Raw genomic sequence first — 14,656 nt, 5'->3', positions numbered from 1 at the left:
TTTAATTTAAACATCGCCTTGATAGGTTGAGAAACAAGATTTCCTGAAGGCTCGACAGAACATAGTTCCAGCTTCCCATCGTGTTTCAATCGCCCCAATCAAATCTTTGTCCTCCAAGATGCAGCCTTTACTTCAAGAAAATCTATCACGCATCCTGTCCCAACTTGAGATCCTTTGTCCAGTAGGAATGCTGATTTGCGACGTCGTGTAAGCATTAAATTACTATTTACCTAACTGTTAAGTTTCATATTGTCCCGAACATGTTAATGAGAGGGGTAATAAAAGAAAAGGTCTGACTCATCATCGTTGACCTGAACAGTGTGAAAAGATCGAAGGAAATTCTTTTACAGCACCGGCAAAGCTGTATCCAGGTCAACCAGTTGTCCTAGGATGTTATTGTGCGGCGATGATTGCCATACTCGTCATCTGGGACCGGCGCTGCTTCATACCTTGGAACATTTTACCATGCCACGTGTTAGACGTGACCACTTTATTCGAGGGAAACAGGAAGGGCTGCGGAGGAAGTGATTATTCAGGTAAATAGCGACCGATTCATTCAGCGTAACAAAATGTCCGTAAAGTTCTAGTGAACACTAAAAGGACACTATTAGTCTTTTCTCCTTCTGGGTGTGAAAAAAGCAATAATTATTTGAAAAGGATTTTATTAGTTATACGATTGTATTTTAATGAATGTATCGATAGAAGATGAAGATGGCTCGACGAAGTTTACCATCGATGCTTTACGTGCCTGATGTCTTAGCTTGGTGGGACTTGGTGTGACGAGCCAGCACGTGTTGTTTTTACATCTTGATGCAAGGGTTAGATCGATCGGTACATATGTTAGTTCTGACTACTGCAAACTGTTCTCGAGAAGATCTACCAGCAGATGTAAGATAGATTACAATTATACCTCTTCCGTTATGTTAATATTATATAATAACGATTATAAGCATGATTTTTAAATTTATTCAAATATTAGGTCGCAAGCTTATTCGACGAATATCAAGGCGAAGTGTTAGAAATATTACCTCCCGCAGAACAGCAGCGTGAATTATTCTTTAAACAATTATTTATTCATTCGTCTGATATAGAATCAAATCGATCCTCCCAAGGTATAACAATAATTTTCTATCGCCATATTAGTTACGAGTCAAGAAAAATGTTAAATGATATTTGTTATTAAAATAGCGGATTTAGAACAATTTACGAATCCAAAGAAGACCAAAGAAGTAGGGAGGAGAAGGAGATTAACGAATCGAACCGACCCGAATGAAAATTCTTTATCGCGTAAGTAAATTTATCCGTTATTTATTAACGATTCAATCATCTGGCATCGCTTTGTTCAGTAAGCGATTACATCATAACTGTTTCTCGAATTAATCGTAAAAATATTTATCTTATCTCCCAAATATCGATATCAATGAGTCTGATATTATTTTTAGTCGAATTCCGTTTCCTCGAATTATGATTAATCAACAATATTTCTACGAATCCGAAATCAAATTAAAAATTAATTAATAGAACCATTGTAAAGAATTTTTTATGACATTCATTAGTAGGGTTAATTTGGTTAGCAATATCCTTCGAAGTAATTATAGAATATTCATAAAGTTATTATGGTAGAAGAGGTATCATCGTCGAGGAGAAACAAAATGGAGTCGAAAACGCGCAGCAAGCTTTACACCGTCCGATCGGCTCAATTGATGGCAACTTCAAAATCAAGTAATTTCATTAAATACAAACCACCTTTACTCCATAAACAACGAGCATTATATTTTGTCTAGAAATTAACGTTAAAAGAAAAATCAGTGCGTCAGGTGAAGGTCCGCCGATCAAACGTTTGAAGAACACATCCCCGACGAATTTGTCCGCATCGAGTAGCGAAAAACTAACAGATTTTCAAACGGAAGAATTGCTTCAGAAAATGACTATGATAACAGAATCGTGGCCTTGTCACGATCTGGAAAGTCTCTTTGCGTCTCTCGAAGCAACTTTGGAAAGAAACGAGGAAGATTTGTGTACAGCAATGGAGAAATGTTTGGAACAATTCACAGAACTGAGAAGGATAAAAGTACACGTGAAGAAAGAACAAGATGATGATGAAGATGATTGAATTTCGGTTAGAGAGAAAAGGAATTTCTTAACAACGTAAACTCTCATTCAGTAATCTGCAATTCTGTGTAAATCGTGCCACTAAAGACCTGTGTATTTTAATTTGATTGATCATTTTTTATATTGATAAGATTTATCGAAGGAACACATACATATACATCAAGATGTAATCTGATATCAAAACTTCCTGTTACAACACAGGCGAGTTTAATTTTTCGGCTTTTCACAATGGTTGCACAACAAAGAAAGTGTTCACCTTTGTGTGGTTTTTAGCGTCGAATTACTTTCTCTGGTGCGAAAGTGTCCCTTCCAAAATAAAATATACTACTATACAAGGTGTTTTCAAAACTCTGATACGATCAAATGTCTCGTAAGGAAGAAATTTTAATAGATTGTAGGTCATTGGATGAACTCTGCAAAAGCTAACGATTTAAAGTCTCACTGATAACTGATCTACGACGATCCACATGAATAGCTGTATAGCAACGAAATAGCCTCCTTCTTTCTCTGTATGCTAATTCATGATCAGCCGTATTGTCGCGTCTCTCCGATGAGGGAAGACGGAAAGCAAGATCGAATCTCCTGAAGAGAGGTGGAGAGAGTGAAGTAGTTCTCTAGGCTTATCAGTTTGTGCTGGCAGCCGAGCAATGCGTTGCTAGTCTTGCAGTTTAATTTGTGCTCGGTATTACGCGTGACATACATCCAACCCTTTACGGAATATATGTGACAGTCTATTAACTTCCGCTGATCGAGCACCAACTGTCGGAAGTGGTTCCACTCTTCCGTCACCTCGAAGACGTTGGGTACGTCGCGCTTCACGCGACCAGAAGGAGGCTCTTCACAAGAAGCCGGTAAACCCGTGCATCTCTTGCACATGGCAAAATTTTAATCAAATATACAGAAGATGTTGAACGATAGTTTATCTCCTGGTTTACGATATTAATTTTTTTTGATTTGGTATCTTAATTTGCAGTTGAAGTTGTACTAAACATTTCTTTATAACATAGTGGCTGAAGTTTCTGATCCTCATTTTAGTTGCATACACTTTGGGGGGGGGGGGGGCTCTTAAAAATATCAGGTTGGTAGCATTGTCCAGCGCCATTTCATAAACCAAAGCCTCCATTTTGTTGACTTCTGTGATCTCCTATTCATACATAGAACATTGAAAGGTGTAGAAATTTTTTGAAGTTTATGTTCAATCATAACTTGAACCTTAAACTTCCTTATTTTTGTATCAAAAGGAACATTTATTATACAAAAATACAAAATATAAACAGCTTTAAGTTAAATAGACAGCAGTAGTATGAACTTAACGAAGGTTACTTACTTACTATAAGTAATGATAGACTTATGAATCGCGTAACATGTATTTTGTTTAAGTAGACCTCGTACAAATAAAAAACAAATAATATTACATTTAAAACTCGTCGAAATATGTATATTATATAATAAAATTTATATAATATGCTTGAGTATAAATATTTCTTTCGAGTTACATGAACAGTACACTTATTTAAAAAATGTTAAGAAATGTAACTATAGCGATTTGGCAACAGTAATACTATATAATATTGATGTGCTCTTTACGATATATAACAATAACGTATATCATCAGCATAATACAAAACACTAGAACACTATTCACTGTCGAGACTAATTTAAACATATCACAATATTATTTATAAGAAATACTACATATGTATGTTCGTTACCGATTTGGATAAAACTTTTTGGTAAAAACTAACATGCCATTGGAGATTTAGTTTTCACTTGAATGTCAGTTTATCACTTTAAAAACTCACATAATTTTTATTCAAACCGGTGAGTTGGGAATTTTCTGTGTTCCTTTGTTAATAGAATAACACCCTTTGGACAAAAACATGTCCACCTTGAAACGACGCTTTCTATCGTATTATTCCGGAGACATATCCACCATTCATACGATTCCTTACAATCCGACAATGTTCTTACAGATCTGTATTCACTATTCAGTAGAATGTATTGTTTCTATCATCAATCATTCATCATTAACTAGATCTATAACGATTGTTTATTGCCCCTGTTCTCCATTCCAGCGGTACATGGGGCAACGAAATGGCGGTCGAGTTCCTGAATGTTCTCCGTATTATTATTTATCTCGATATCGTCGTTGTGCATGTAAATCCCGTATTTATGTAACATTTCATTTGTGCCGTTAATGTTACCGTTAACCGTTTATAAATTTTCTTTCAAGATGTCGCCGACAGAGGCGCCATTTTGGTTTTGTGTTTTCGCGACATGGTCTGATTGTATTCGAAATACATTTTTCTTTTCTGACTGTTTTCCACTTTTTTTCACTGGATTTTACCGTGTTTTCTTTTCTTTTTCGAAGGACTCGTTTGTTGACACCGTTGGTTTTAGTAGGCTGTTTCCGTTATCTCGCGTTCTTCTTCTCTTCTAATAGGCAGCAACTCTTGCTTTTTCATCTCTTCGATAACGTCCCGGAGCAATAACTCTTGCGCGAAGCGATTCGGTGATTCATGGTTGATATCTTCACTGCTATCATATCCCTCTGACAATTCGTAATACTTCTTGTATTCATTGTCGGGTGTTGGTCAAACGGGGTAGTAGTTTCTCGCGAAGGTGTTTGATGATTGTTGAAGAGGTGTCCGGTTGTGGACTAAGTGTTAATGAAGGCGACAGAGACTGGTCATGAGTAGGTTCTGATCGTCTAGATCCCTTGAAGACTCCTTGGATACTAATGGCTGAGGTATCGATGATTGTTGAAGAGAATGCTGATTGTTGTAGATGTGTTGATAGCTGCTCAGGTAATACTGTGGTTGGCTAAGGGGCGCTAATTGTTGTCGAGACGTAGGTTGTTGAAGAGGTGTAGACTGGTGTTGCGGAAGTCCTAAATGTAGTTCCGGAACTACTGCATCTTCGTGTATCGAAATTAATTAGTGTTCTGCGACTGTTTTTCAGAGGAAATGTCTATCAGTACCTCGACATGCATTGATATCTGTTTGTTCCTTATTTTATTAATATTTCTGATAGACTATTTATATCGTTTGTTAAGAGTATAACATCATCGTCCTTCTCTTTAGAGTTCAAACCTCGGCGTTAATAAGGTTCTACTGTTAAATGGTTTAAAACAGCGTTTCTGTTTAACGCCATATTTTCCCTCTACTACTGAATCCTCCTTGCACGTTACAATGTTGCTACCGGATATTGATTGGTACTGTTTGCTACGCGTAGCGTTGGGTCGCAACACTGACAAGGATATATTACAGAACAACAGAGGATCGATATGAGAAACGCTATTTCATAGCCATCTTTGTTCGCCTTTAATTCGGCAATATTGTGTGATTCAGTTTGAGTAGTAGCATCGATTGCTTTCATTCTCAAATGTTTGCGTTTTAAAGGAATTTTAACAACAACTTCCTCTCCTATCCTGATGGTTAACTGTAACTTTTTCCGTATCTTCAGTTCAACACTTTCCTTAGCCGTAATAGTCGAGGGTTTGAAAGAGTCAGGAAATATTTTAATTATTTCATTATATTCTATACACTGAGTTGATGTGGTAGTAATATTTTTCACTGTAGAAATCGTATGCCTGAACTTGATATGCATATCTAAGTCCGTTTTACACTTGAAATACCTCCCGCATATGTTACAACTCGCCCCCAGGATAACTACACGACAGTCACGCAACATTACACCGGCAGGGATATTAACAGTTTTCGAGCTGCAGTTACCATTAAACGCGGTGTATTGACGTTTAGACCTTCTCTTCTGAAGACCCATGCAGAAAAGGAAATCTTCTTTTCCCCTTATTTCTGAAGTGTTCACATTTTCCAATCTTGAAACAGCTGGTAAATAGTTTTCACTGGGTCCTTGATTGCCCCTCAACGAATATTTCCAAGGATCACCAATGGAGTGGGTAGTCCCTCGGTATATGTGGCGCCATCTTCTAAAGATTATTAACTTCTGCAAAAAAAAAAGCATTCAGGAACTATTATAGTAATTACTGTTGTTTTGAAATTAATATTGAGCATTTCAAATTTAATAAAATTATATGAATATTCATGTTACAAAAAAATACTGATTTTATATGTTTTTAAGAGAGAAAGAAATTAAATTTCATAAAATTACGAAACTTTACATTAATAACTTAAATTGTTCAGATACTTACATTGCAGCAAATTGATCAGGACGAATAAGCACTCCTTAAATGATTATCTTGTTTATTATGGAATCACGCCCAATTTTTAAGCGAAAGAAATCATTAGTCAACACTGTGGAATGCGGTACAATGTATGGCACATCCTACATCCAACGGAAGTTGCTTGAGATGATGCAATTGCAGTGTTGTCGGGTGTTAATCCTACCCCCACTTTTACCACTACGACGTTAATTTCCGGGGCAAAGTTAAAGGAAAATCATGTCCAAATGATTACTTAAAATATAAAAAATATGTATGATAATCTTTAATAGTCAATCCAAATTCAACGTTTCTCCGAAAACTGATACTTTTGCTGATGCGTTGACATTGTAGTGCGGCAACGCAGCACTGTTTGCAATCGGAGATTCCGATAAGACCCAAGGATGTCAGCCAATAGCAAACACCGTTTCACAACCACAACCAATGTGCATCGTCTCACTTTCCTACCCGTCGCCCCTAATACAACTGCTGCGCAGTTAGCCACAGCGCACACTACTCACTTCCAATGTAGGATTTGTTATAAAATATATAAAAACATAGATGTGGTCTTAATTTATATTCTATATATTTAACTAATACATTCTATAAAGGCTGATCTTTGATTGGGAAACTTAATTATAATTACTAATTATTATTATATTAGGTATCACTATTATAGTGTAATCTATAGGTGTATAAGTTATTTATCACTTTCTTGGGTATTTAGCTTACTGTAAACTGAAATTATTTGCAGTTACATATATAGGATTAATTGGGTGATTAATTTATGATATTCTTAAAAATATATTAACTTTACTTAGAATGTTATAGATTGAATAATGATGATGTAGAAGTCGTATCAAATTGCACTGGTCACATATTTGGATTGGCAGTCACTGGGCACATGCTGTGCTAGACTAAACACGCTGAACCGTAAACACGTCGACATAATACATACATAGAATATTTTCGACAACCATGCATATGTATGTACATACGTAAAAATATAGCCCAATTTTTTACAAAGAAATATACATAAATTTAAAATATCCCAATACGATACGAACATAAAAAATATTACTTAATCAAATATTAAAATATTCTTCTATACGTATATGTAATTAATTATTAATTACAAATATATTTTGTTACACTAATGTTTCAAATTATTGCAGAATTATTTTTCGCTGAATACCATCAATTTTTTAACTTTTATTTGAAATGTAATATTAATAATGATTTATTATATTAAATAAAAAATTATATTGTTTAGTTTCGGGGTTGTTAGATCGAAAAGAAAGATTTCTCTGAACACGGTCCTGTGGCGCAACGGATAACGCGTCTGACTACGGATCAGAAGATTCCAGGTTCGAATCCTGGCAGGATCGATGAATTTTTTTTTTTTGTAATTTAAACATACATTCCAATATTTTAATTAATACATTTTTTTTTGTACAGGATCGACTAAAATCTGCGAATGTATTTCTCAGTATGGATACTCGTGCTTGTGCAGTTTACACGTACACGTACGTAAGTTTTACTTACTTTCCTGTATTGGAGCTAGAAGATCCCACTATTATTATTCTTCATTATTCATATTTTACTCTGATAGCTTTAATTTCGAGTAACTCATTTTATGATGCTTATAAAGTTGGTGGATCAACTTCCATAGAACACATTTTCACCGAGGAACCGCTTCTGGATTCGTCCCGAGGGCCATGCGAGGGCTACGAACGTGGCGAGGACGATCTTCAAACGTTCGATTTTATAAGCAAATTGAAATTAGACCTTTTGGAGACGCATTACTCTGGCGTGACCCGCGTTAGAGGTAGCAATCGCATGCAAACAGCCTACAGATTGGAGAAAGACACCGACGTCACTTTGCCAACAAAGTACGAGCTCGTGTTCCATTTTGAAACGATGCCGAAAATCTCCTTTTTAATTTATTCGAAACCTCCTTTTTCGCATTCCCCTTCAGAAATATACTTCCCAATGGATTGCCAGAGGAATTCAGTGCAGTCTGCACGTTCAGAGCCAGGAAACTGCCTAAATATACTTGGCACGTTATCAGGATCGTCGACATGAGAAACGAGCCCCAGTTTTTAATCGCTGCGAATCCAAAAAATCTGACTCTCGATCTTTCTGTGAAGGTCCTCACAGGAGAACTGCAGATGGTATCGTTCCCAGCTGAACGCGTGAGTAGAATTTTAAAATCGTAAGGACGCAAACAATGACAAAAGTTTTTCAATACTCATGACCTAGGACACCCTATTCTTTTCTCAATTTTCAAAGCATTATTTTCAAACGCGATCGAACTCCACTAACTTCGAGCACCGTCGGCTCAAAAGCTCGTCGACAACGAAGCAGCTCTTGAAATTGTCATCGTCGATCGCGTGATGATTAAAACTGCCTGCGAGCACGATTCACGATATTTCGAAACGAAACCCTGTTGTTGTCGTGTCAAAAGCTCGGCTCTCTGTCAAATACCAATCGCTGTGTGGGCGTGTAAATCGTGTCACGGGCTGTTGCGTAAGCGTCGTGTGAAATAGTTTAAAGGTTTTTACAGGGCGTTTACCATTGCCTGCGTGCGTGCAAGATCGGAAATACCGATGAGAATACCATTCTTTGCGATATTTTTTAACCCTTTGGAGTCTTCAGACGTTGTTCATTATTTTCATTAGTAGGCCAACAACTTCTGTTTTGATTGTTGATAGATGTTCGATAAAAATTGGCATAAAATTAACATTGGTGCCTTCAAGGATAAGTTAGTGGTCTATATAGATTGCGAGTATGCTGGTACGCAGGAAACGGAAGCACGGGGACCGATTAAAGTCGATGGTGAAATCTCGGTATCGAAGATGTCCCATAGCGAACTCACTGTACCGGTAAGTTCAATCATTCGTCCTTGTAATTGAACACACTAACTAAATACATCTTGAAACACATATGGCATTCTTATGTAACCACATGACCGTATTTCGCGTAAGGTCTTAATAAGCGTTCTTAGAATATAGGAACTCTTTAATTCTGATAAGCTCGACGATGATCGGAGAGCGTGCGATCTCGATTGAAACGCGAACCAAGTTCGTTCACGCGAATTTCCCAGGAATTCACGGTGGATACCGCGGTTCTTCTCGCGACAAACGTATCTGTCGCGCGGCAGGCAATTAAGAAACACTTACTTAATAAACACTTTATAATGAACGAGGCTGGGACGTAAGTGGAACGAGCTAGATTTAGCGCCCCGCTCGAAGTGTAAAAGCGTAGCAGACATACAAAAACGCGGTGACGGATTCATTAGCCCCGTTTCACGAATAAACGACAGAAACCATCCTAATGAGATGTTGTTTCCTTTAAAATACAGTACCCTTAGACAATTGATACTTCACCTTGAAATATTATCGATACTAGCTATTATTCAGTTTCCAAATGGGAATATTTCATTCCAAAGGTTATGTAATTTCTCTTCAACCCTTAGAACGTGTGTTCAGATCGATATACAGTGGATGGTCTTAAATTGCGATCCTACGAGACCGGAGAGGGAGAGCTGCGAGGAACTACCGGTAAGCGTATATATTTTACACAACTTCACAATCCATTAAGATCCCACGGTTGTAATTAACGTAATTGCAGAAGAGCCTTAGCAGCCCTTTATTACCTCAGAGGAGACCCGGCTGCGAAATTATCTGTCCACAGGGACCTCCTGGAATTAATGGTACAAATGTATGTCAGAACATCTATCTATTAATGAAATGTAGATTTAATCTTTATCACTTTTAAAATTATATCATACTGATTTTTTACCCCCTCAAGGGAGGGGGTGGGTGCCATAGGTTGAAGTGCCTGTGTAATTAGGCACTAATACAATTGACGATACAAAGAAAATTATTTTAAAAATAATTCTTGCTTTGAAGAGCAATAAAATTTTCTTTGTTAAGGGCTTGCCCGGTCTAACAGGATTACCTGGACCTCCCGGACCAATGGGAGAACCTGGTTTACCTGGACGCTCTGGTTTACCTGGTCCCCTTGGTGCTGAAGGCAAAATAGTACGTCTTCAAAAACACATAATTACAAGCTTTTCATTTCGTTTATTATACATTGTCACTATTATTTTGTAGGGTCCGCAAGGTATTACTGGTGCTCGGGGATTTCCTGGCAGTCCAGGCCCAAAAGGATCGATCGGTCCAATTGGACCACCTGGAGCTAAAGGGGAAATCGGAGAAAGAGTGAGTTTATTATTTAATTGCTTTATTGCGTGCTGATTTGATGTTTTATCTTCGATGTTTATATTCTTTCCGATTTCCGTCAGGGAGATATGGGCTTTGCAGGACTGAAAGGAGACCAAGGATTACCAGGACCACGAGGGTATCCAGGTTCACCAGGTCCACCTGGCCCACCTGGAAACATCAGCGACTATCGTGATACTTTATTACGATTCGGAGGACCACTAGGTCCTCCAGGGAATCCGGAACAGATCGGTTCGAAGGGCGAAAAAGGTGAACGAGGCCAAAAAGGTATTTATTCGACTTCTATTTTTAAAGCTCTGCCTTGCACGGTTGAACGCGGTCGTGTCAAACGTTAAACGTTAGCGTTAAATACGATTACGTTGATTTATCCGATAAGTAATCCCTGAAGTGCTGCGTAAACTGATTCAATCTTGTTAGAAATCGTGTGGAGTTGTGGGTGTGCTGTGATTCGTCGTTAAGCACATTATTCCTTTGCCAGTTGATGGAAGATACTGGACCCTTTCATTCATTTCAATTGCATACAAATTACTTTCCTTATAGACTTTCCTTATAACAAATAATTGCACGTTGCTTCACGATACTCCAAACAAATCTTGACTCTGTTAATGAGTTAATTGCACTGTTGCAAAAGGTCATTGACACTTCTGAAGAAATAATTCCATCCAATGAAGTGTGTCAACAGTCACATTTAAAGATCGTGCACAATCGTTTTAATGGCTCCAACTGTCTAACCAAAACGTTTTCACTTATTCTGTCTTCCTTAGATAGACAAAGAATTAGATTAAAAATCGTTATTTTTGCATTTCTGATTAATTTATGACTTTTCGTTGGTATTCTAAGCATGAGAGATACGATTTCAATCTTCCCTGATGGATGACATGAAAACGATGCGTTGTTGAAACGGTATTCGACCTAGATACAGCCATTCAAAGTGATTGTAAATCAATTTGTTGCAATCTGCTGCAATACTCGCAAACCCATTTCTTTTATTAATCATTAAATGGGTGCCATTCTCGTGACAGAAGCTGCTAGTTGTTCTTAACTTATCTAATTGCAGCCATTCAAGTACTTTCCCAGAAAATAATAAACGTATAGTTTAATCCTTTCGCTTCGAAGATATAAATTTAATTTAAGGTGAAGTAGGAGACAGAGGTTATCCTGGACAAGATGGTTTTCCTGGCCCAGAAGGTAAACCAGGTCTTCCTGGACTTCCTGGTCCTGTGGGAATTACTGGTCTACCGGGAGTTCCAGGTTCTGAGGGGTTACCAGGTCCTCCTGGTGAAATCGGTGCACCTGGACCGCCTGGAATTCAAGGATTAAAAGGAGAACCCTGTCAAGATGGTAAATCAAATGTAACATCAATCAAATCGTTACTAGAATGTTTGTTTATTCCCATAGATAATTCATTTATTTAGGTTTACCTGGATCAATTGACGGTTCCGTAATACCAGGACCACCTGGTATGCCTGGGATAAACGGTCCTCCAGGACTACCTGGTATACCTGGGGAAAACGGTCCTCCAGGATTACCAGGAGTACCTGGACCTATAGGACCCCCGGGTGTACCAGGATTAGAGGGAAAAAGTGGTCCTCCAGGTTTGCCAGGAGTTCCGGTAAATATACATGTTTGATTTAAATATTACATGATCTATTTTACTTATTTCTGTATTTGTAGGGTTCAGTTGGTTTACCAGGAAAACCAGGCCCCCCTGGGCTTAGTGACATTATGGGACCACCAGGACCACCAGGACTACCAGGAGTTGATGGGAGACCTGGAGAAGTAGGTCCTATTGGACCATCTGGTTTCCCTGGAAGCACTGTAAGACTGATTTTCATTTACTATGAAATGAAATAATTAGGTCTAACTAGGATCTTTCCAGGGTATGCCAGGTTTACCCGGCGTTACTGGTATGCCAGGATTAGATGGACGACCTGGGCCTCCAGGTCTTCCGGGTCCCCCTGGACCTCCAGGACTAGCAGGGTTAGATGGGGATATGTTGAACACAAATAATGTCTTGGAAACCATTGGTAGTCCAGGAGTTAGTGGGCCCAGAGGTTTACCAGGTTTTCCAGGATTGGTATGTATATATTTCAGAAAGGGAAAATGATTTTAATAAAATTCTTATTTATGGCTATTTGAAATCAGCCGGGTGAAAGAGGTCCTGCTGGAGAACGAGGACCAGAAGGTAAAATCGGACCGCCAGGAATACCGGGGAAGGATGGAGCTTCAGGTTTGCAAGGACCACCTGGAATTAGGGGACAAACGGGAATGCCAGGTCTTCAGGGACCACCAGGAAGAAGCATCACTGATTCAGAAATTCGAGATATATGTGCCAGTGTGTTAAGAGGTAAACATCTATTCTTTTTTTAATTTTAAAAATTAAGAAACTAATAGTCCAGTTAGAAATATTTGAAAGAAACGTGTGCACCGCGTAATGTGACTCATTCTTGGCACAATCTTTGCTTTAGAAAGATACAAAGATAATTATACATTTTATTGCCACATACATATACAGAGCAGATGACTGAGATGGCAACACTGATGCAAGGTCCACCTGGTCCTCCTGGCCGAGGCCGTCCAGGTCGTCCTGGATCACCTGGTCCTCAAGGTCGCCCAGGTATACCCCAAGAAAAGGGTTACCAACTGCATTTGCCTGCATTTAGATCTATAACTGTAGAACACGATATGGTTACGGGTTTTTTATTGGTATCTGTTCACGAAAAGTCGCCACATAAGCAATATCCTTAATGTTCCTGATAGTCATAGCGAATATCATAATGGTCATCATTGTCATTGTTCTGCCACGAGTCACTTTAAATTACACCAATAAAGACGATGGAATCCTGCATGTGTCACAGAGCAGCTGAAAGAACTAACAGAGGGTCTACGAGGGCTTCCCGGGTTGCCAGGGCTGGCCCGTCAGGGCCATTCTGGTCGAACCGGAACCCAAGGCATCCCAGGTACCTACTAGACAAAAGATCCTTAATAAACTCCTTATTAACTCCTTAATAAAACTAAAATATTATAATTGATTTGATATTGAAACAAGTAGTTAACATTGCATGCTTTTAATATTAGGCGCACATTCTGGTAATAGTGGACCTTTTAGATGAAAGTTAAATTGATTAATTATTACTTAGGAGATCCAGGACCTCCGGGTCTACCCGGTGAGCGTGGTTTTGTAGGATTACCTGGACCGCAAGGTTCTATGGGTTCCCAAGGTCCACCCGGCGAACAGGGAGAGAAAGGTGATAGAGGAGCGGAAGGCGTTGGAGTGGAAGGTCCAATGGGACCAAGAGGATTACCAGGTACCACATATACTCGTTCTTATTCATTATCACTTACTAATTTTAATATTTTTTATTAACGAACGTATGTAAATAGGGCCACCTGGTAATGATGGTGTGGGTCTATCTGGCCGACAAGGAGAACGGGGAGAACCGGGCAGACCAGGTAACGAGAAAAAAAATTACAAACACGTTTTTAAGATGTGGTTTTGATACTTTTAGTTTCATTTATCGATAGGCATTCCTGGGATAAGAGGGCCAGTTGGACCGCAAGGATTACCAGGATTTTGTGAATTATGTAATTATCCAAATGCCAATTATTTACAACATACTCGGGGTAACGAGAAAGGGCCTTAAATTAAAATTCAATATACTTTCGCGGGAGTAAAATGCGAAATTTTTAAATATCAAGAGAGAAGGTATGACTTTACAAATGATGCATTTTATGGTCATAATCAGGAGGGTAAACCTACCATTTATGGTTACCTTAAGGATTTTTATGACACTCGACCTTTGATTTCAAAATCCAGCTTGCTATTGAGCAAAAGTCAATCGCCATAATTAATACATCTACCATAATAGTTTAAAAAATTTTTCGAATCACTGCTATGTTACGATAATATTTCTTATGAATAATTTAGATATTTAACTATAATATTTAATAAGTAGATCAATACAATTTGATTGAAACACTTATTACAAGGAAGTATTTTCTAAGAAATAAAAAACTGAATATGAGATGAAAAGAATTTTACAATAGACTTTTTAAATATGTTTGCTGCTCTCCCGCGCTTAATGGTTCTATTCCTCGTTCCCTCGTTCCAAGAAAC

At 38.2% G+C, this 14,656-nt stretch overlaps 2 protein-coding genes and 1 non-coding gene across 15 annotated transcripts; 2 read left to right on the top strand and 1 right to left on the bottom strand.

Annotated features, from left to right (window-relative positions):
• The first annotated feature begins 38 nt into the window (after positions 1-38).
• On the top strand, positions 39-14,575 carry LOC114878919 (collagen alpha-3(IX) chain-like). 13 transcript variants are annotated; one of them, XM_046287883.1, is made up of 24 exons: positions 39-207; positions 351-536; positions 703-888; positions 980-1,112; positions 1,189-1,287; positions 7,751-7,822; positions 7,965-8,184; positions 8,271-8,487; positions 9,007-9,177; positions 9,784-9,855; positions 9,926-10,015; positions 10,231-10,338; positions 10,411-10,518; positions 10,602-10,806; positions 11,674-11,880; positions 11,955-12,151; positions 12,214-12,357; positions 12,419-12,616; positions 12,685-12,886; positions 13,055-13,156; positions 13,398-13,499; positions 13,680-13,847; positions 13,924-13,992; positions 14,065-14,575. In XM_046287883.1, exons 3-24 carry the CDS (start codon positions 811-813, stop codon positions 14,181-14,183), a joined length of 3,081 nt encoding a protein of 1,026 aa, XP_046143839.1. In that variant the 5' UTR covers positions 39-207; positions 351-536; positions 703-810; the 3' UTR covers positions 14,184-14,575. The 13 variants fall into 13 exon arrangements, with proteins under 13 accessions (XP_046143839.1, XP_046143851.1, XP_046143846.1 ...); XM_046287885.1 differs by lacking the exons at positions 39-207; positions 351-536; positions 703-888; positions 980-1,112 and adding an exon at positions 1,624-2,963 and having other exon boundaries at positions 1,235-1,287; positions 7,751-7,818; positions 7,944-8,184; XM_046287887.1 differs by lacking the exons at positions 39-207; positions 351-536; positions 703-888; positions 980-1,112; positions 1,189-1,287 and adding exons at positions 1,342-2,963; positions 7,566-7,659 and having other exon boundaries at positions 7,751-7,818; positions 7,944-8,184.
• LOC114878951 lies at positions 4,831-6,058 on the bottom strand. The gene is given in 2 exon segments (XM_046287907.1): positions 4,831-6,030; positions 6,032-6,058. Coding segments are annotated over 2 exon segments (759 nt in total). The 3' UTR covers positions 4,831-5,298.
• Positions 7,608-7,680, top strand: Trnar-acg. The gene has a single exon. It is a non-coding gene; the product is annotated as a tRNA-Arg (tRNA).
• Positions 14,576-14,656: the final 81 nt, after the last annotated feature.

The sequence above is a fragment of the Osmia bicornis genome, chromosome 11 (assembly GCF_907164935.1).
Source record: "Osmia bicornis bicornis chromosome 11, iOsmBic2.1, whole genome shotgun sequence".
Classification (NCBI taxonomy): Eukaryota; Metazoa; Arthropoda; class Insecta; order Hymenoptera; family Megachilidae; genus Osmia; species Osmia bicornis.
This window is presented reverse-complemented; position numbering and strand designations above follow the sequence as displayed.

Excerpts from the sequence above, each read along its gene's own strand:
- LOC114878919 (XM_046287883.1), top strand. The coding sequence starts at position 811 with ATGCAAGGGTTAGATCGATCGGTACATATGTTAGTTCTGACTACTGCA. Across the intron at positions 9,856-9,925 it reads AGAGCTGCGAGGAACTACCG|AAGAGCCTTAGCAGCCCTTT; the intron begins GTAAGCGTATAT and ends ACGTAATTGCAG. Across the intron at positions 13,500-13,679 it reads CGGAACCCAAGGCATCCCAG|GAGATCCAGGACCTCCGGGT; the intron begins GTACCTACTAGA and ends ATTATTACTTAG.